Below are 22,593 nucleotides of genomic sequence, written 5' to 3'. Positions count from 1 at the left end.
TTGGCATCTACAGATAGGGTGAGGACCAACCATTGGTTGGCATCCAGAGTAATGCAGCACTCGTGTAAACATGCTGCGCTAGCTAGTTCCATTAAGTTGGAGGGTTTGCATTCCAGACTAGTGTAGCGCTGGTGCAAAAGGGCACATTTGTGCAGTGTGGCATGCCTCCTGATGTGAAATCTCTTCCTTAGTTTTGTGTGCCAGTGCATTGCGAAGAGTGATGCAAAGCTAACCTTGTTGCACAAGAGGAATGAGAGTGCAAGAGACTGTGCCAGGGTGTAGCTATAATTGAGCAGATGGGTTCAAAGAACCCAGGGGTCCCAGCTCCTGAGGGCCCCCCAGCTCTACCCCTCCCTATTTTCTCCATTATCTCCCTCTGAGAGGCCCGCTCTCCCCTAGCTACACCCACGGGTCCCCTCTCCCCTAGCTGTGCCTCTGGACTGCGCAACAACCTTGAGCATTTGCTTCGCTATGCCAACCTCTTGCATGTGTGCACCTTTGTTTATTGTACTAGTACAACGTTAATCCGGATGTCAGCCACTGTCTTAAGTCCTGAAAAGTCACTGCCAATCAGTGCAAACAATACTGCTTTAGACAGACCAATAGTCTTTCAGTATAAAGCAGCTTTGTTGGTTCAAGTGGTGCATGACGGATTGCCTTATAAGGCAGCCGGTCTGCTTCTTAGCATATAGTCTGTGATGAAAACACACATTAAAAGTTGTTGTTGTTGTTATTTAGTTTTCTATAACACCCTTCCAAGAATGGCTCAGGGCAGTTTAGACAGAGAAATAATAATTAAATAAGATGGATCCCTGTCCCCAAAGGGCTCACAATCTAAAAGAAACATAAGATAGACACCAGCAACAGTCACTGGAGGTTGTTCTCCCCAGTTACTCTCCCCCTGCTAAATAAAGAGAATCACCACGTTAAAAGGCGCCTCTTTGCCAAGTTAGCAGGGGAGAGCAATATGAGAGCATTTAGCATTGGCACCTAACACTTTCAGTGATCATGCCATCTAACACAGCTTTATTGACTAATCAATTAAGCCAGAGTACTTCCTTTGAAGCAGAGAGTTAGTCCCAGGGATTTCAACTAAACCTGCTTAATAATTCCACCTTTTCCAGTTTAACTGGTCTGTGAGTCAGATAATGGTCTGGAACGTGCCAAGTCTGATATGTGTGCACATGCATGCACACAAAGACCCACACTCAGCAGTGGACTACACACAGGACCCTGTGCTGCCAAAGAGATCTCTGTCAGTGAGTCATCAGTCTCGGAGGGTAAAGTGAGTTTAGAAGACGAGTTGAGTTCAGGATGTTTGTGAAACACTTTGGCAGTGTCCAGAGTCAGAATATTTCAGGTCATTAACTGGCTGACTCAGAAACCAGTTAAACTGGAGCTTACTTGGAATAATTCAGCTGATTTAGTTTAAACCCATGGGACTGTATAGAAGGATCTGCAGACTGGGTCACTAATCCAACACTGGCATTAGAAGAAAACTTCTAATTAGATGTTAGGAAAGAAAAACACAGAAGATGATATTGCACATTTCCTTCTAAAACCAAGCAGCTAGGCAAGAAGGCAGCAGTGGGGAGGAACAGCTGTGGCCAAGAGTTCCCAGATACTTCCTAAGATTGTACACATGTCCAATACAGGGGCGGGGCAGGCGGGAAGCCTGGGATGAACCTACCTTCCCCCCAGATGATCAATGTGCTTCTCTTTGATGTGCCGGCATACCCCCCACTTGAGGCACACTGCTCCTGGCAGCACAGATCATTGGAGGCTGGGAAAATGAGTCCCTGCCTCCAGGAACCCCAAAATGCATTAGGCAAGCAGTGTGATGCATTGGGGGATTCCCCTGTGAGTCTGTGTATGCAGCCTGACCATACACATGATCCCAGACCTGGTTAAAAGCCGGGTTAGAAGCCCAGGCTTCTGGGGGAGCCGGGATAGTTCCTGTTTGCATTCTGCATTTCAGTGGAGGCCTGTATTTAGGCTCACTTTTAAAATGAGCAGAGAGGGTCATTCATACATTGTACTGAATGCATGCACAACAGTATTCCTATCCCTACCAATATTTGAGAGGGTACCCAGGTTCACATTTAAAATGAACGCATGTACAGTCATTCAGACACCTCTACACAAATCCAGGCATTATGCTGCACAAGGCATAAGGTGAACGTGGGGAGTGTTTATGAGAAAAGTGTTTCTGTCTGCTGCAGGATCCTCTTCCTTCTTTGAACTCTAAGCCCTTCCCCACATGTCTTGGTCCCCCACTCAAGGGGAGGTTCCTCCACAGTGAGATAAACTCTAGAATACAGTATACTCTATAGTTTATAGAATACAATAAACTCTAGAATACAGTATAGCTGTATTTGTGCATTTTTATTTACTTTTTCAGACCTGATTCTTCCTAAGGGCTCAGACTTTGAAAACCTGCTCAAATCATATCTTGCTTATGATTGGACCAGCCTATATCTTTGACTTACAGATTTAATAACAGACAATTATATTTTTGAAAGAAACAAATGTGAATTCCCTGTATGATTTACAACATGAGTCATTAGTAGCAGTGTCACTTTTTGACTCTTGACCATTTGAGTGAAAATAGCATTTCCCCATATGCTTATTTTTGATGACTCACCACGTTGTGGCAAGAAGTAAAATGTGCTGAATCACTTTAGGTAATACTTTATCTGGCTACTGTAATGTTAATTATTAACAATGATCAACAAACCTTGCTAACTAGACAAAGAGGCACCTTTTCAAGTGGTGGCTCTTACATTTAGCAGGAGGAAAGCAACTGTCCCTATTCAACCCAGCACAGTGTCTCTCCAAAGACCATTGCTGGTGTCTCCCTTGCATTTGTTTTATGATCATAAGTTGTTTGGGGACAGGGAGCCACCCTCACATTCCTTTCATTATGTACAATGCTTTGTAAAAATTTTGTGGAAAAACACTATAAAAATAGCATCTGACATCAAGAGCAGCCTGAAAAGGAAGACATGCTGGTGTGAGGGAGAGCTTTCCTAGCTGTGCTGAGGCTGTGCAGCCTCAGGCACAGGAGGGAGAGTGAATCTTGATCATTTTCTCTGGCTCCAGGAGTGCCCTGTGTCACCCCCAAATATGTCCCTGATGGACTCATAGCCCTCTGGGGCATGTTTTTGGGTGACATAGGGCAACCTCAAAGCCTGAGGAAATAATAAAAATTTGCTCTCCCTACTGTGTGCCTGAGGCTGTGCAGCTGGAGTGGTAGTGGGGAAGATCTCCCTCAAGCTGGCATGGATTCTTTCATTCTACCAAAAGGGTGCTCTGGATTAATTATTATATACTAGTGTTTTTAAGCCCGTTAGAATAACGGGTGCTAGACTATTCTCCCTCTTTTCATGCATTGTGTGTGTGTATGTGTGTGTGTGGGTGGGGTTTTTTATGCTGTGCTGTTGGGGGGGGGAGTGCTGGTCTCGCTTGTGGCCACTGCCTCAGTTTTTTATTTTTTTAATTAATGTAGTGTGTTGTGCTTTGTGTTACTTTTTGTGGCTGTTGTAGTGCTTAGTGTTACTTTTATGTTGTTGTGGTTCTGATCCGGGGGGGCGAGGCGGTGGGGGAAAGAGAGCAGGAGCGACAGAGACGGCACCGGGGAGACAGGGACCATACTCCGGGGGCCGAGCGGAGGCTGTTCCGTTAAAGCCTGAAAGGGTTAAAGCTGCCCCCGCCGTTGCAGCGAAACTCCCACCCTTCCTCCCAGCTTCAGTGACCACCTCACCCTGGCCCTTTTCAGCTGGCTGAAGGAAAACTGGCATAGAAGAGGGAGAGAGAAGATTGCAAGCAGTGCTTCTCTCTCTGCAATGCCTGTTCCTGAACTGGCGCTTGGACGGAAAGGACGCCTCTTGCGTCCTTTCCGCCCAAAGCAGCAGTTCAGGCAGAGTCTGTGCAGAGAGAGGAGCTCTGCCTGCGTGCTGCTCACTTCCTCTTCAATGCCGGTATTTCATCATCCAGCTTACATGGGACAGGGTAAGGTGGTTTTGGAAGTTGGGAGGGAGGGTGGGAGTTTGGCGGCGGCGGCAGCATTCTCCCTGTCAGGCTTTTTCGGAACAGCCTCCACTCGGCCCCCGGAGTTTGCTTCGGGGTTTGTCTCGTTCAGGTCCTGCTGGTTGGTCCTCGTTTTCCCGGTGGCCTCGTTGGTGTTCGTTTTCCCGGTGCTCGTGTTTCTGGCTCGTTTTCCTCGTTGGTGTTTTCCTGCTTTTTCCCTGGTACCAGCAAGCGTGTCTCCCTTGCCCTGTTCTGCGCCTGCGCTTCGCGCAGGCGCAGAACACGGCAGGGAGGCACGGACACACGCTTGGTGTCCGTCCACGGACGGACACCAAGCGTTTTATTAGAGAGGATTATTATTATTGGCTGACATGATGAGTAAAATTTATTTAAGTAGTCAAGCTAAAATTGAAAGGACAAGTTAAGGTAAGTATAAACTGTTCTTTTAATTTCAATGGAACTACTTTGAATATTTTTCCCCACCATATAGGCCATTTATTATTATTTGTCCGGTTACAGTTGACACCAGCTTGTTTGGGGGCAACCGAGGACTGGGCTTTCTCTGTGGCTGCCCCAGGGCTTTGGAATACGCTCCCTGCTGAAATAAGAGCATCTCCTTCTCTGTCTGTTTTCAGGAAGACCCTCAAAACTCACATGTTCTTACAGGCTTTTAAATAGAATTAATTTTAATAATTTGTTTTAAAATTTGTGTTATGCTACTTTTTTGTGTTTCTGTTTTTATGCTACTGATTTTATCATTTTGTGTATTTTAATATGTGATTATTAAATATTTTAAATTTTGTATACCGCCTAGAGATACGCATATCAGCCGGTATAAAAACAGGATGGATGGATGGATGGATAGATAGATTAGATTTTTTGTTGTATTTGCCATAGCCACATCTATTTTCTTTTTGCCTTTGTATCATGGATACAAAGGAAGTGGGCAGAGAGCTTAACCATTCTTCAGTGTCTCGACCAAGGCAGCACAACTTCAGCCCTCCAGGTGCTGTTAGACTAGAACTCTACAAGTCTAGTCTACAAGACTAGAACTCTACAGCATTGTTCCCTCTAACAGGGATTCCCCGATGTTGTTGACTACAATGCCCATAATCCCCAAACAAAAGCCATTGCAGCTGGGGATTCTGGGAGTTGCAATTAACATTGGGGAATCCCTGTTAGAGAGAACACTGCATCCTAGCCAGAGTGGCCAATAGATTGGCATGGTGGGTAGGGATGTGCATGGAACCGGTTTAGAGGCCCTTTATGGGCTTCTGAACTGATTAGAAGAACTGGAGGTTCTGCTGGTTCGACGGTGGGGGGTGTCTAACTTTAAGGGCAGGGGAGGGTGCACTCACCCCTCCCATTGCCCCCCCCCGGCATCCAATTTTGTCAAAGCCCATTGGGGCAGCAGCTTACCTCCCTGCTGCCCTGTTGCCCCCATTGTCCGGATGTAACCTGAAGTATCCGACGTGCATGGCACAGCCGATGCATGCATGGTGTGGCCAACACACACTCATGCCCGACATGTGCGCCAGCGCATCAGATACTTCTGGTTATATCCGGACAGTGGGGGGCACTGGGGTGGCAGGGAGGTAAGCTACAGCCCTGATGGCTTTGACAAAAACGGATGCTGGTGGGGGAAAACAGAAGGAGGGGTAAGTGCACCCTCCCCTGCCCTTAAAGCAGCACCCCCGCCACCTTCGAGCCTCCCTTGCTCAGTTCTGTGGACATCCCTAATGGTGGGAGTTGCAGTCCAACAGCAGGAGGGCTATGCTTGTGGTGGCTTGTTATTTAGTCCATTTGATCATTATACAGGTTGCATAGCAAATTGATTGCTCTGAAAAAGAATGCTAAAAATGATTGTACCATACAGGTATACACCAAACCTAACCATGTTTGCTAGCAAGTAAGCCTCATCGACATATGCTGCAGAATGAGGCCACAGAATCTTGAGGTGAGAGAGTGGACTGTACCACTTCAGAGTGTATGTAGGGTATTAAATAATGCTTCTCCACCAAAAACCCCCCACAAAATTCTGCAAGAAGAAAAGCTGCACATAAGCACAGAGAATTGTTCATATGGGGAATATTCAAAATCTGACACCCCCACCTGAAATAGCTGACTTGGACTCCACTATTTTTGCAGAGTCTATTAGGGAGTTGTCTAGCAATCCTTCTTGCAGTATTAGATTGGACCACTTTCAATCTGTAATGTCTGAGGACGTGGACAAGCTGCTTGGGGTGGTGTGGCCTACCACTTGGTCTCTGGATCCTTGCCCTATTTGGCTGCTTCTACTTAGCAGGGAAATTGTTGGAGATGGCCTAGTTAATATCATTAACTCATCACTGAGGGAGGGTAGGATGGCTCCTTGTTTGAAGGAGGCAATGATTAGACCGCTTCATAAGAAGCCTACCCTAGATCCCTCAGTGATAGATAGTAATAGGCTGGTCTCCAATCTGCCATGGTTGGGCAAGGTGATTGAGAGAGTGGTGGCTAACCAACTCCAGGTAGTTTTGGAGAACCCAATTATCTAGACCCATTTCAAACTGGCTTTAGAGCAGGCTATGGGGCTGGGTCTGCCTTGGTCGGCCTGATGGATGACCTTTACCAGGGAATTGACAGAAGGAGTGTGACTCTGTTGGTTCTTTTGGATCTCTCTGCGGCATTCGATACCATTGACCATGGTATCCTTCTGGATTGTCTGGGGGAATTGGGGATAGGAGGCACTGCTCTGCAGTGGTTCCACTCCTATCTCTCAGGCAAATTCCAGATGGTAGAGCTTCATAATGGTTGATCTTCAAAATGGGAGCTATTATATGGAGACCCTCAGGGCTCCATTCTGGACCAACGCTTTTTAACATAATAAAACCACTGGGTGAGGTCATCAGGAGATTTGGTGCAGGGTGTTATCAGTATGCTGATAACACCAAAATTGATTTCTCCTTATCATCATCATCATCAGGAAATGGCATTCATTCCCTAAATACCTGCCTATGGGCAGTAATGGGCTGGATGAGGGATAACAAATTGAAACTGAATCCAAGAAAGATGGAGGTACTCATTGTGGGTGATCAGAATTTGGGGGATGAGTTAGATCTTCCTGTGCTGGATGGGGTCCAGAGGGAGTGTCCCTCTGTCCTGGGGGAGTATCATACACTTCCCAGAAGGAACAGGTACGTAGCTTGGGAGTGCTCTTGGATCGAGGCCTCACCCTGGAATCTCAGGTGGAGGCTATGGCCAGGAGCGCTTTCCATCAACTTCGGCTGATTCGACAGCTGCGTCCATTCTTTTGAGAGAATGATCTCAAAACAGTGGTGCATCATCTGGTAACCTCCAGGCTTGACTATTGCAATGTGCTCTGCGTGCGGCTGCCTTTGTACATATTTTGGAAACTTCAGTAAGTTCAAAATGCAGCAGCCAGACTGGTCTCTGAGGTAACCCAGCAAGACCATATTGTGCCTGTTTTAAAACAGTTGCACTGGCTGCCTATACGTTTCCAGGCAAAATACAAAGTGCTGGTTATTACCTTTAAAGCCCTGAATGGCTTGGGTCTGGGCTACCTTAGAGAGCTCCTTCTGTATGATCCCTATCACACATTGAGGTCATCCAGAGAGGTCTTTCTCCAGTTACCACCGGTACATCTGGTGACAACTCAGAACCCGGCCTTCTCTTTAGCTGCTCCTGGCCTATGGAATGCACTCCTGGCAGATATCTGCAGTTTAGGCTCACTGTTGGCCTTTAAGAGAGCCCTGACAACTTGTTTGGCCTGGCCTTGCAAGGTTTTTAAATTGTTTTGGGATATTTTAATTGGTTTTAAATGGTTTTTAATTGTTTTTAAATTGTATTTATTTTTTTATTTTTTTAATGTATATACTGCCCTTCCAAAAATGTCTCAGGGCAGTTTACACCAAAATAAAAACAAAATAAAATCAATTAAAAATCAATTAAAACTAATTTAAACATTAAAATCATTAACATTAAAATCATTTGAAACCAACATTAAAAATTTAAAACCATAAATCTAATTAAAAGCCTGGGTGAATAAATGTGTCTTCAGTGCCTTTTAAAAAGTTGCCAGAGATAGGGAGGCTCTTCTTTCAACTGGGAGCTCATTCCAAAGTCCAGGAGCAGCCAGGAAGAAGGCCCGTTCCCGAGTAGCCACCAAACAAGTTGGCGACACCCGTAGACAGACCTCTCCAGATGATCTTAACAGGGATGGTGAAGAAGACGTTCTCTTAAATACCCAGGGCCTAAGTTGTTTAGGGCTTTATGGGTAATAACCAGCACCTTGTATTTTTAATATTGTTTTAAGTAGTATGTTTTAGATGGTGTTTTTTGACTTTTTAAATTTGTTGCACACCACCCAGAGCTTTTGGATGGGGTGGTATATAAATGTAATAAACAAACAAACAGTACAGTTCAGTTTATGACATTTCATTTTGATACACGTGAGGATCCAACCTAAGTTCTGTTACATAAGAACATAAGAACAGCCCTGCTGGATCAGGCCCAAGGCCCATCTAGTCCCGCATGCTGTTTTGCACAGTGGCCCACCAGATGCTGCTGGAAGCCACAGGCAGGAGTTGTTGACTGAAATCAGGCTGACTTCCAGAGGTTTTCGATTACAGCCATGTAACAGATGCAACTTATCACACTGAACCCGACACCTGGCATTTTCATGCTGTTCCTCTTCAATTAACGGGCAGGGCAAATATTTCAGTAAAGAGTTAAATTAAAATATCCAGCTGCATACAAAGTTTCATTACCGAGATGCTCATGTGTGTGAGAGAAAACAAGCCACCCCACATGACCCAACACTTTGCTTTTCTGAGCTCTTGTTTGCTTTTGACTCCAGCAGGCACAATGCCTGCCAAGACGTTCAGTTTACTAAGCTGCTAATGATTTGTTTTCTGAGCAATTTAGGCTGGGGGAAAAAAAGTGAGCTTCTTGCCCTTGATTTGCTTCAGTGGCTTTGCAGTACATTGCAATTCCCCAAGACAAGGCTAAACATGCTTTGAACTGTACTGACACTGACTAGCCCTTACTGCCTTTTGTATAAGCACCACAACATAAAGCTATGTGTTTATTTACATTTAGTCCTCCTAGTAGGAGGGCGCATACAGTAGCTTTGCTATGGCAACTCACCTCTATAATTAAAGAGCCCATATGAAGAGCAGTGAGTGGAGTTTGCTCTGCTGGTTTGACAACCACTGTGTTCCCGCAACACAAAGCAGGGGCAATCTTCCAAATGAACATAACCAGGGGGAAGTTCCACTAAAAACACAGTATAAAAAGTGGTTACATAACATCACTCCAACACATTATCCAGTCATTATGCTTCCCAATCCAGTGTATAGTGAGCCAGGGTATTGCTATGATCAATAAGCAATAGGGGTGTGCACAAACTGTTCAACAGTGAACTGTTCTGCAACAAACTGGGCTGGTTTGCTGGTTCGATCTGAACCAGCCTCCAGGAGAGACGGGCCGAACCACTGTGGACTGGTTCGACTCAGTTTGATGGTTCGAGGGCTGCTTATGCTTGTAAAGGGGAATTCGGTGATGCAGGTGTTACATTGGATGATCATACGAATCAACTCTTAACTGCATTTATGAGGAACAGGGGACAGAGCAGGGTGATTCAGTCTTAAGCAAAGTACAAAAACAACCCTAGGAATTGGAAAGAGGAGAGGGAACTCTGGAAAGGAAGAATGGCTGCTTTATTTGACAAATGGTGCCTTGACCATCTAGTGTCTTGCTTTTGGTCACTCTCTGGGAGCAGTGATGATGTATGCTGCTGTATTCAGGACTCTTAACAGCTACAGTAAAGTTTACAACCAGGAGACTGACCATTGGAGCACAATTAATATAAAAGTGAATAGGTTTGTTAGAACTTAAATTCAGAGCTCCTAGCTGCTGCCATAATCTTGTTTCTGGGCCCAAACTATATGTTACACAGAGATTCATGATTAGATCTCAATTTTTAATTGCTGTAGTTGCAGGGAGTTACAAATTTGCTTGCAGAGACTGGGGGGGGTAGAAGTTAGCCTCCTCTACATTTTTTTAAAAGATTGAAATCAGCTGCATTTCAGCTAAGAAAAACTGAAATGTCTAATCATGGCTCTCCTGTATAACATGGAGTTTGGTCCTCAGACTCTAAAGAAAAATTCTCATTTGATCCTCAGTTATTCTGCATCCTTTCCTCATACTTGCTTGAAGCCACACAATATATTTAACAGTCCTATTAACACCTAATCAAAATACCCACAAATAATGTTGAATTTCATGTCACTTAAATAAAAGGCACATTGTCCATTGTGTAAATGTGATCAACTTACAGGAATAATTTGGCCACATACTCCAACAGGCTCATGTCTTGTAAATGTGAAATAGTTTCCATCTACACAAGATAACAAGAACACATTGGTGAGGTACATGTAGGGTTAAAGGAAATATTTCTAGTTCCTCAGCACTGCAGCATGCTATTATGAAATGAAATGATACAGATGAAAGAAAAAGTAACCATATCTAGGTGCAATATTGATCAACCAAACAAGCTTGGAGGATTAGAGTGGCTCACCTTTCCGTATTAGGGCTCTTGTACCTTTAACAGTTATGCACAAGAAGATTTCAACAGGAGCAGCTTACCATTGTACAAAGCTGTAGGGGTCTGAAAAGCTGAACTATTTGTCTATTCTCCCCACCCCATCAACATTTTAGTGTGTAAGTTTCTGGGGCAGGGACCTATCTTTTCTTTTGGCCTATGCTACTCTGAAAAGCAGGATCAAGATGCTGCATAAACAAAGTACAAATATAATCTAGCAAGGCTACAGGTGAAACTCGGAAAATTAGAATATCGTGCAAAAGTCCATTAATTTCAGTAATGCAAATTAAAAGGTGAAACTGATATATGAGACAGACGCATTACATGCAAAGCGAGATAAGTCAAGCCTTAATTTGTTATAATTGTGATGATCATGGCGTACAGCTCATGAAAACCCCAAATCCACAATCTCAGAAAATTAGAATATTACATGGAACCAAGAAGACAAGGCTTGAAGAATAGAACAATATCGGACCTCTGAAAAGTATAAGCATGCATATGTATTCAGTACTTGGTTTGGGCCCCTTTTGCAGCAATTACTGCCTCAATGCGGCGTGGCATGGATGCTATCAGCCTGTGGCACTGATGAGGTGTTATGGAAGACCAGGATGCTTCATTAGCGGCCTTCAGCTCTTCTGCATTGTTTGGTCTCATGTCTCTCATCCTTCTCTTGGCAATGCCCCATAGATTCTCTATGGGGTCAGGTCAGGCGAGTTTGCTGGCCAATCAAGCACAGTACACTGTATACTTTTCAGAGGTCCGATATTGTTCTATTCTTCAAGCCTTGTCTTCTTGGTTCCATGTAATATTCTAATTTTCTGAGATTGTGGATTTGGGGTTTTCATGAGCTGTACGCCATGATCATCACAATTATAACAAATTAAGGCTTGACTTATCTCGCTTTGCATGTAATGCGTCTGTCTTATATATCGGTTTCACCTTTTAATTTGCATTACTGAAATTAATGGACTTTTGCACGATATTCTAATTTTCCGAGTTTCACCTGTATATCATACCAGCTAGATTAATTAGGATTTTTAAGATAAACAGGTATAATTCTTGGAAACACACAGAGGGTGAATTGATATTGATTTCCCCCATATATGGTGGGTAGGTCCAAGGATTAAGAAAAAATCCTGGAAGATAGTCCTCTGTACAGTATAATATGATCTAGGAAAGCAGTTTTTCTAGACCTTGTACATAACTATAGTAGCCAAAAAAAGCCATTTGCTAGACATTGGAACTCTAATGGGAAAACAGGAGTTTGGGACAATTTACTTCCAGTTCTGTGATACAGAGAGACTGTTCTCATGAGCAGGCAAGACCAGGCGAAGACAGCCAACCCCGGGCTTGGTGCCCATGAGAACTGATGGGAGTCGAGTGTCTCCTGGTGGTGACGTGGAAGCAAACCCACCTATGGAACCTGCCAGTGAGTCAAGCTGAAGGGCACATGTGCGCCCTTAACTTGGGCTAATTCCTCTTTTGCGAGTGCTGGCTGCTCTTAGCCGGCGCTCACACAGGAGCAGGGTCCTGGCTATTGCCAGGAGGGGTGGATTGTGGATCCCCATAATGCACCACTCACTTGTGTGGTGCATTGTGGGAGTTCTGGGGGCCTGGACAATGCCTCCCAACCCCCACAGCTCCGCGCTGCTGGAGGCAGCAGCGGACCATCTGGGCACGCGATCTGCACATGCAGCAACATCTGGGTGATCAGCTGCAGGGGAGGTGAGCTTTCCAAGGCTTCCTCCCTTCCTGCCCGGCTGCTCTCACACTTAGTCATGAGAACAGCCCCAGATATTTTTTATTTATAGTGTTCAATATTGTATACTGGCTTAAAATGAAAGATTATATACTGATCTAATGTGCATATGTTGTGATGGAATAAGAAAAATGTTTACAAAATCAAGGACTGCTTTCAAGAAGTAAGTTGGGGCTCAAAACGTTTTAGAAATCCCACTTCATCTTAGAACTCTTCCCCTGTGATGTAGAGCCTGGGTGTGATTCTGCAGGGCTAGTTCCTACTTTACGTGAGAGCCATGTTTGTTGTTTGGTTGGATCCCATATTATGCTTGAAATGTCTGCATTGTGAGAATATGCAGAGTGGGAGGTTTGCATAACTAAATAACTTTATTACGGTCTTTGACCAGTACAGAAGCTGGCAGGTTTGCATATTTATTTCCCTCAGGAGCAGGACCTGACCATGAAGATGCAGCCACCATCATTTCAATTGTGGTGGTGGCTCTTCTTCTCTAGAACCTTTCAGACAGAGGCTAGATGGCCATCTGTCAATGCAGTTTTCTGCACTGAGCAGGGAGCAGGACTGGGTCCCTTCCATTTCTAACATTCTATGATCATTTGGCAAATGTAATATAAGGACTGGGATTGCCCCAAACATGGTCTTGTTGTGAAGAAGGGAGCTAGAAGGCCTACTAACACTTTGCTATAACATGACCTATTTTTTAATCACATATTTATCTTGGGGCTCTGCCAATCTGTCAATGTAGAAATTTCACTGAAAAGAGTATAGAGTTAAACATGGGAGACACAAAATGTGCTAACTGTACAAAAAAAACTACTGGCTGATAAGCCTTAACCCAACCCAAATCTATGTTTATGTAACAGATTGCTAAAGGTTACATTTTTCCCAGGCTACAAATTTCTTTTAGCTGAAGAAGGTTAAATAATGAAATGATTTCCAAATCAGCCTTGTACTTAAAACATCTTGTCAGAATGACTCACCCATCGGGATGGTACGTCCTTGGATTTTGTCAGCCCAGCCTGCACAATAGCGGAGAGTGTTGATGCAAGCACCCAGGTCCATTAGGTAGGAGTTGGCAAAAAGTTTTCCCCCATTAATGCTCTCCATTGTCTATTTAAAAAGATGTCAAGAAACTAGTCATAATAAATAAATACCTAATTCAGTAGGCTATCACCAAGAGTGCATGCCATTAAGCATTAAGTGAAGCAGGCGATCATGTTATAGCAGTGGTTCTCAAACATGGGTTCCCAGATGCTGTGGACTACAGTTCCCATTATCCCCAGCCACAATGACCATGACTGTGCTATAGAACTGGCAAGCTGGAACCAAGTTGGAGTAGCCTGAAGGAAGATGGGTATTATAGGTATTCCACCAAATTCCTTGTGCCAAAATTCATGATGGAATGCATAGTTCTAACCTCCCCTCTTCCCGGCAGATTGAATGTTACAGTTTATAGATTCTATGCATTCTGTATGTTTGCATAAATATAGGTACTTAAATGTAGACTGTACTTTGCAATGTATTATTGCACCCACTGTTCAAGCAGGAAACATGAAAATATTAAAATACATATATTTAGTGACAGGGGACAAATATTTGGGGATTGTCAGGAGAATGAAAATCAAGGGAAGCCATGAAGTTTGGATGGAGCACATCACAGAGACTGGTCCATCCCTATCGTCACTGCCTTTCATACAGAAATCCAAACAGCACAAGAGGGAGCCTGTCACTGACTGGGCAAAGTCATTTTGCAAAGAGTACACTGCTAGGAAAGTTCAAGAAATAAAATCCAGGAGGTCCTCTAACATCAAGGGGGTAATGTTTTGCAGTAACCATGGTATTGGAATTCTTGACCTAACCCCCCAGGTGGGGCTAGGTTCCTTAGCTAAAGAAGCCACTCTCACAGCAAGGATGGATGGAATAGCTTGCATGGGGGCAGTGGCTATGTCAACTTTAAACCTCTCTGCACATCAGCTGAGAAGCACAGGAAGGTTGAAGTAGCCATTCTCCCCCCTTCTCAGATGACATGCAGGAAGGTTTAAAGAAGCGGCACAGGAGGTGAGAGTGGATGGAGCAGCCTGAGCCACTTGTGCCACTTTAGATCTCTCCCTGCGCCAGCTGAGAAGCAGGGAGAACAGCTATTTAAAATGTATGCCCATCTGGCCACCCAGGGACGGCTGGATGCTCGCCTGCGGGGAGAGCAGGTCAAGCCCATTCTCCCCTTCAGAAGCCCTGCAGGCTCTCCCCACTGCTTGTGTGGAGTGCCTAATTGTATTGAATAATTCCTACACATGCTAAGTTAGACTCGTAGTAGATTTGAATCTGAGAAAGATCTGCTTCTCTTGAGCATGTCATATTGGAGTTATGGATCTGATTGAGTGTTAAAACTCTGTTGGGAACAATAAAATCTGCTGATTATATTCAGAATTTCTTCTAAAAAAGTAAAATAAAAACAAACCTTTCCCCCAGCATATTCCAGTGTAAAAAGTAGTGCATTCAGCTAATTTCACTGGAAGGATTGTGTATGCAAAGTTTGGTATCTGCAGTTCCTCAGGAAGTATAACTATTTTGTACCAAACAACCTCTTCAAAAACATCTTCTACAGATTGTGGAAGAGATAATGTTCACCTAGAGTTGTCAACTCCATGACTGGCCTGGACTGGAGTCTCCAGGAATTGCCATCAATCTAGATATTGCCATCAAGGTGGATATTGAGAGCAATCCTGAAGATTTGAATGACTTGATGTTGTGAAAAATACTGTGGGGAAGGAAGTGGGGGGGAAACCTCTTCAGGTATAGCTTCAGTGTTGGCAACCTTCTGTGGTTGCCTCTCCCATATTTAACAGGGGGAGAGCAGGTATCCACATAGCCCAGCAGAGTGTCCCTTCCAATGGCCGCTCCTGGTGTTTCCCTCGTGTTTCTTTTTAGACAGCGAACCTCTTTGCAAGAGGAATAAACTTCTCATTCCTCTTGCTATATAAACTAGGGGTGTGCAATTCGGATTTTCTGTGTTTTGATTTGTAACCGAATCAAAACAGCCCTGATTCGATTTGGATCGCATCTGACCCATCCGAATCACCCCAAATTCGATGTGGATCCGAATCGCGGCTGATCCAAATTGAATCGATCTGGGTTTCGGATCTGTCCTATTAATTTCCCCAGATTCCCAGCTTTCATTTTTTTTAAAAAAGCTAAGCTCTAGCCCTTATAGAAGTAGAGTTATGGTGCAAAACGTGTGGTCAACTATTTTTCAAGTGTTCGGATTCTTCGGTGTATAATAGCTTTCACTCAATGAATCCTTATGAGGATTCATTACACACCTTCATTTCTTCTATTCATTTTGACTGTCTTTTAGACAGTGCCAATTTTCAACTGCCATGTGCCAACCACACCCCACTCCCACCCACAAGGCAGTGAGGTACTACTCAGTTTAAGTTAAGTGCCTAATGGGTGGAGGCTACCTGCCAAATTGCAGAGGAATTGGACAAAGGGCTGATTTTTGGTGAACTGTTGAAGGTTTAGTGTCTTTGAGGCAGATTTGGGGCATAAAGTGGGATCTGGGGTAGAAGAGTGTGGTGAGGTGGTAGTGCCTAATGGGTGGAGCCTATGACCCAAATTATTATTATTATTATTATGCTTGTTTACACAGTCAGACAGGTGTTATTGACTGGTTTGTTTTATTCAGACATGGAGTCCTTCCCAAGGACCTGGGATGGCTGAATTTTATTGTCAGTTGTTATAGATATTGTAGCAGAATATAGGCTGTTCCCAGTAAAGCTGCTTTTTGTAATTGGCTGATGGTGATTTCTGTGGCCCCTATGGTGTTGAGGTGCTCTTCAAGGTATTTTGGAACTGCACCCAGGGCGCCAATTACCACTGGGATTTTTGGGTCTTTTTCTGCCACAGCCTTTCAATTTCAATTTGTAGATCTTTGTATTTGGTGATTTTTTCTATTTCTTTTTCTTCTATTCTGCTATCCCCTGGTATTGCTATGTCGATTATTTTGACTTGTTTTTCTTTCTTCTCGACTACAGTGATATCTGGTGTATTGTGTGGCAGATGTTTGTCTGTTTGGAGTCGGAAGTCCCATAATATTTTTACATCTTCATTTTCAACAACTTTTTCAATTTTATGGTCCCACCAATGTTTGGCTACAGGTAGCTTGTATTTTTTGCAGATGTTCCAGTGTTGTTTTGTTGTTGTTGTTGTTGTTATTTCTTGTTTACACAGTCAGACAGGTGTTATTGACTGGTTTGTTTTATCCAGACATCGAGTCCTTCCCAAGGACCTGGGATGGCTGAATTTTATTATCAGTTGTTATAGATATTGTTGCAGAATATAGGCTGTTCCCAGTAAAGCTGCTTTTTCTAATTGGCTGATGGTGATTTCTGTGGCCCCTATGGTGTTGAGGTGCTCTTCAAGGTCTTTTGGAACTGCACCCAGGGCGCCAGTGGCCACTGGGATTATTTTGGTCTTTTTCTGCCACAGCCTTTCAATTTCAATTTGTAGATCTTTGTATTTGGTGATTTTTTCTATTTCTTTTTCTTCCCGCTCTACCTCAAAGGAGCCCAGAGCGGTGTACTACATACTTGAGTTTCTCTTTCACAACAAGCCTGTGAAGTAGGCTTGTTTCTCTTTCACAACAAGCCTGTGAAGGCTGAGAGAGAAGTGACTGGCCCAGAGTCACCCAGCTAGTTTCATAGCTGAATGGGGATTTGAATTCAGGTCTCCCCAGTCCTAGTCCAGCACTCTAACCACTACACCATGCTGGCTCTCTAATTGCAGAGGGATTGGGCAAAGGGCTAGGTTTTGGTGAATAGTTGAAGGTTTAGTGTCTTTGAGGAAGATTTGGGGCATAAAGTGGGATCTGGGGTGGAAGAGTGTGGTGAGGTGGTAGGGCCTAATGGGTGGAGGCTACCACCCAAATTGTAGAGGGATTGGGCAAAGGGCTAGTTTTTGGTTAATAGTTGAAGGTTTAGTGTCTTTGAGGCAGATTTGGGGCATAAAGTGGGATCTGGGGTGGAAGAGTGTGGTGAGGTGGTAGTGCCTAATGGGTGGAGGCTACCACCCAAATTGCAGAGGGATTGGGCAAAGGGCTGGTTTTTGGTGAATAGTTGAAGTTTACTCATCTTTAAGGTTTTCCCCTATAAGGTATAATGGAGGTTTCAGCAGCCCCATAAGTGCACTTGGAGGGTGCTGGGGTGGCCCAGAGTGAGTGGTGGTGTAGTGCACATAGGGTGCCAGCCACTCCCATGGGGTTGCTAACTCATGGGGTACAGGGTTCTGTTGTTTCTGAGGTGGTCCGCGTGTAGATTCTATGGTAGCAAATGAGAGTGGATTCATGGTTTGTATTGAAAATCTCATTTCCTACCTGAGAATCTACACTCAGAACACCTCAGAAACAACAGAACCCTGAACCCCATGGGCTAGAAACCCATGAGGGTGGCTGGCACCCTCTGTTCACTACACCATCACTCACTCTGGGCCACCCCAACACCCCCCAAGTGCGGTTATGGGGCTGCTGAAACCTACATGATTTCCTATGGAAAACTTCAACAATTCACCAAAAATCAGCCCTTTGCCCAATCCCTCTGCAATTTGGGTGGTAGCCTCTACCCATTAGGCACTTAACTTAAACTGAGTAGTACCTCACTGCCTTGCGGGTAGGAGTGGTGTGTAGTTGGCAGTTGACGATTGGCACTGTCTAAAAGACAGTCAAAATGAATAGAAGAAATGAAGGTGTGTAATGAATCCTCATAAGGATTCATTGAGTGAAAGCTATTAAACACCAAAGAATCCGAACTCTTGAAAAATAGTGACCACACATTTTGCTCCATAACTCCACTTCTATAAGGGCTAGAGCTTAGCTTTTTTTAAAAAAACGAAAGCTGGGAATCTGGGGAAATTAATAGGACAGATCCGAAACCCGAATCGATTCGAATTGAATCAGCCACGATTCGATTTGTATCCGAATCCAGCCAATGGACCACAGGGGTGATTCGTTTTGTCTCTGAATCACCCGAATCAGCTAGATTCGGATACAAATTGATTTGTATCCAAATCGATTCGCACATCCCTAATATAAACTGCTTTATGAGCATTGTTTCTGAAAAGCAGTATATACATATCCTTAATAAATAAAATAATAAATAGAATTCCCATTATGTCATTTCCTTCCTCACCTATCACACACACCCTATTTCAATGTTTTCTGTTGCAAGGACCTGGAGCAGGTAGTGCCTCCCATTGACAGTAAGTATGCTCCCTGACGGATGGTTTGTTAGGAATAGGCAAAGCTTCAGCTGAAGTGGAACACTCCACAGTCCCCTTGGTACTGGTCAGAGACAACTCCCATGGGAGAAGCTCTGGGAGGAACTACTTTCCCCAGATATCCCCAGCCTTTCCCCTGAATAACTCCTCGTGGATGCTTCTGGTATTCTCCACATACATTCAGCCTTCCCCACACCAGTGCTGAGTCAGGATTGAAAGAACCTCCACCCTACTACCTGGGGTATATGCCCTGCAGTTGGCTGCTGCCCTGTGGAGTGGAGAAAGAATTGCACAATCTGGAGTTCCGATACTCCTGATAAGACAGGCCTACTCTCAAGCCCCAGCACCATCTTGGAAGGCATGCACTGAGCACTGGGAAATGTAGTCCTTACCAGAGCTTTCTTCATAGAGCTCTATAGGGAAAGCACCAGGAAGGTGCTCTGTACATGTCCTCCAAGATGGTGCTAGAATTCAACAAGACTGTTTCTCTTAAAAGAATTCTCCCCCAACACTGGGAAAAGCAGAGCACGGTATGCAGGTCAGCAATGTAGAAAATGGGTTTCACATTGAAGGTTTTTGAAGAAGTGGCCACCACTTGAAAAATAGTGAAGATAACTGCCCTATTTAATTACAATTCCTTTTTATCCCAGCTTCCAGTGAACAGAACTATTGCTAAAATGGCACTTAGGCATTGATGGTGGGGGCACTCCAAGCCCAACAACCCAACCCAGTGGACCAACCTTTCCACTTTGTTGCATTTCTCATAGAGATTAAAAATGATGGATAATTCCCCCAAATATTGAAGAGTTGTTCATATGTAACATTTTTTGTGCAGAACAACTTCCATAACAGGACCTGCTTGAAGCGGTCTTGATTAGTAAGATATGCCTTTATGGAAAAATAAATACTTTATAGCCTAACAGTAGATTTGTTATTGTTGGCTAAGCAAAGAGTGGAAAAGAAATGAGTAAATCTTCTAGGTTAGTTTCCACATTTGTTTTCATTCTTCCATCCCAGGCAAATACACCTACATTATCTGAGATAAGCCAGATCATCCACTCATTCCATCTCAGCAATTTTCCCTTTGTTTGGGAGATGTTAATCCCTGTCAGGTCCCAGGAACAAATATTTTTCTTAGTTAAAGAAATCACCAAAATATTTAGACAACAAACATACTAGCAGTTATTGTTAGTGTTAAATTTAAGAAGACAACTGAACACATTAGAGCGCAGATTATTCAGATCCTGCTGACAAATAGGAAAGGCACTGCCTTGGAGTTCTCTAGAGCATGAGTTCCCAAATGTCTCCAGATGTTCTGAATTACAGCTCCCATCATCTCTAGCCACAATGGCCAAAGGTCAAAACTTTTCTGGCTGGGGATGATGGGAGCTGTAGTCCAACAATACCTTGAGACCAAAGGTTGAGATCCTCCACTCTGGAGATACAGGCTGGCTGCTGGAGACACAGCAGCATCCTGCTGCCTTGGATGCAACAATGCCATTCTTACATTCTTAATATTCATATGAAAACATGAACACTTTGTGCTTGTTTGTTTTACATAGATAAATATAAGTAAATGCAGTTTAGTTTAGATCAGGTTTGGTCTAGATCAAGGCTGCCCATCTTTGGCCCTCCAGCTGTTTTTGGATTTAAGAACATAAGAACAGCCCTGCTGGATCAGGCCCAAGGCCTATCAAGTCCAGCATCCTGCTTCACACAGTGGCCCACCAGATGCCTCTGGGAAGCCCATAGGCAAGAGGTGAGGGTATGCCTTCTCTTTGGCTGTTGCTCCCCTGGTATTTAGAGGCATCTTGACTCTGAGGCTGGAGGTGGCCTATTACCCTCATACTAGTAGCCATTGATAGATCTATCCTCCATGAAGTTATCTAAACCCCTCTTAAAGCCATCCAAGCTGTTAACTGTCATCACAACTTGTGGTAGAGAATTCCATAAGTTGATTATGCATTGTCTGAAAAAGTACTTCCTTCAAACTGGCCCCTCTTTCGGATTAAACACAACTGCAGTTTTTGATGTGTTCAGATTGCTTAATATGAATGTTATCTTTATCCCTCTTATTGTTTTAAAATCCATTTTATGTGACTAAGCAGCATCTACTCAAATGCATCTGAGATAGATAGATAGATAGATAGATAGATAGATATGTATTTAAGATGTGGTAGCTTAGCACATGGCCATGATTTGCTACTTACAGCTAAGAGAAGTCGGTCCCTTTCGATTAAATCAGCCAGTTTGCTTAACAGCCTTCCTCTTTCAGAGGCATCCATGGTTCGCCAGCGGGACCCAAACTCAAAAGCTTTTCTTGCTGCCTTAACAGCTTTGTCAACATCCACCTGCATGGACAATCAATTTAAATAAATAAGCACTTGATGATGGATTAATTTTGTTTGAAATTGAACCTCAATTGTTCTCCTTGAGGTCATGCATGCCAGTGAAATGTGGAATCTGCACTCTCAGTTCCCCTGAAACTCCATATAGGTTGGCCCAGAGTCTCCAAGCACTTCACTTTTTAGCATGCTCTGCAGTCACTTCTTCCTCCAGCACCTGTGGGTGTCACAACCAGTGCTATCTATTGTGGTCCAATACACAAATCCTATTGTGTGATCCTCACACACAAATCTTATCTGAATGCTTTGGAAAACCCTGTTCCTAATGAAGGTCAGTGGAAACACACTCTTTGATCTCAATGGAAACCAGAGTTAACACTGACTTCCTCCTTTGTTTTCAATTTTAGTTGCACATCAAGAAACTTGCCTGCCCCACAGCTAATGACTACTGTACCAGAAAGTGAAAATTAAATCTAGTCAGCAAAAGAAAAAAGTCTGCCCTTCATGCTTCATATTTAATTTAACAGTATGGAAGTCTATACTAGGAGACAAACACATATTACAATTCCCCAGGTCAAGTTTACAAGGATTTTAAAAATACTTGCAATAAACATGCTCTATGTTAAATCCCACTGGCCATTTGTTAAATAAATGTAATCTTGCTATAGTATTACCTTTTAGGCTTAGTGAATGTAGCCTGCATGAGCAATCTAATTGAAAGGATACTATTTCCCCACTTCCATGTATGTCTCTGATTTGTAATCTCCTCTTGATTTTTTGAAGTAAAAAAATAAAATGGAAAGGAAACCTACAATGCTTTGTTAGTTCTATTGTATATGCAGATTAAAGTCCTAAATTCCCTTGGCTCATTATCCAAGTACTAGACTCTGGAATATCAAGTTTGCAATTACTTGTATAATTTGTTGGATTTGTGCATTTCAGAGAACTGTTTAGTCAACAGCAATTGTCAATCTACATTAATTTGAAAAGTTGCTGAAGAGAAAGCAAACTTGAGCACTGATGCCATCATCATTTTTGTCAAGCAAATGGGCATCTGTTGCATTTGCACTGGCTCTGAGCCCAAGCTGCACTGAGTGCAGAAGACTATGGAGCCTCCTCCGCAATCATTCAGCCCTTGGTTGTAGGACTGACTGGCATGAGCTCAGGGGAACAGCCCAGCTTGCCGTGCTTTCCCTCTGAGACCAAGCAAACCCTCCCATACATGCTGGAAGTAGAGATCATCTGAGCAAGCTGTCGAGTTGACAGTCCCATGAGTGCTTCAGGGCAGAGATCGGCTGACTTGACTCATCTTTGCCTGTAGAGCAATCTTGGCAGCTCCAGCTGGCCATTTTCCCTCCTCACATTATTCCACGAGCAGTGGCAGGAAAGGATTTCAAGTAAAACAGTCTCAGTTTTATTTACTACATTTATATTTGCTCTTCCTCCAAGGAGCCCAGAGTGGTACACATGGTTATGTTTATCCTCACAGCATCCTTTTGAGTTAAGTAAGGCTAAGAGATAAATGACTGGCCCAGAGCCACCCAGTGAGTTTCATTATTGAATGAAGATTTGAACTCGGGTCTCCC

The 22,593-nt window shown here is 43.7% G+C and overlaps 1 protein-coding gene across 1 annotated transcript in view; it reads right to left on the bottom strand.

Moving 5' to 3' along the window:
• The window catches only part of ALDH1A1 (aldehyde dehydrogenase 1 family member A1), an 87,165-nt gene that overhangs the window by 21,472 nt on the left and 43,100 nt on the right, over positions 1 to 22,593 (bottom strand). Inside the window, exons 5-8 of the mRNA XM_053295366.1 lie at positions 20,873 to 21,013; positions 13,373 to 13,502; positions 10,368 to 10,429; positions 9,178 to 9,306 (exon numbers count right to left, since the gene is read on the bottom strand). Coding sequence (XP_053151341.1) covers positions 9,178 to 9,306; positions 10,368 to 10,429; positions 13,373 to 13,502; positions 20,873 to 21,013 — 462 coding nt within the window. The remainder of the gene's footprint in view (positions 1 to 9,177; positions 9,307 to 10,367; positions 10,430 to 13,372; positions 13,503 to 20,872; positions 21,014 to 22,593) is intronic.

This window comes from Hemicordylus capensis, chromosome 2 (genome assembly GCF_027244095.1).
Source record: "Hemicordylus capensis ecotype Gifberg chromosome 2, rHemCap1.1.pri, whole genome shotgun sequence".
In the NCBI taxonomy this organism is placed as follows: domain Eukaryota; kingdom Metazoa; phylum Chordata; class Lepidosauria; order Squamata; family Cordylidae; genus Hemicordylus; species Hemicordylus capensis.
This window is presented reverse-complemented; position numbering and strand designations above follow the sequence as displayed.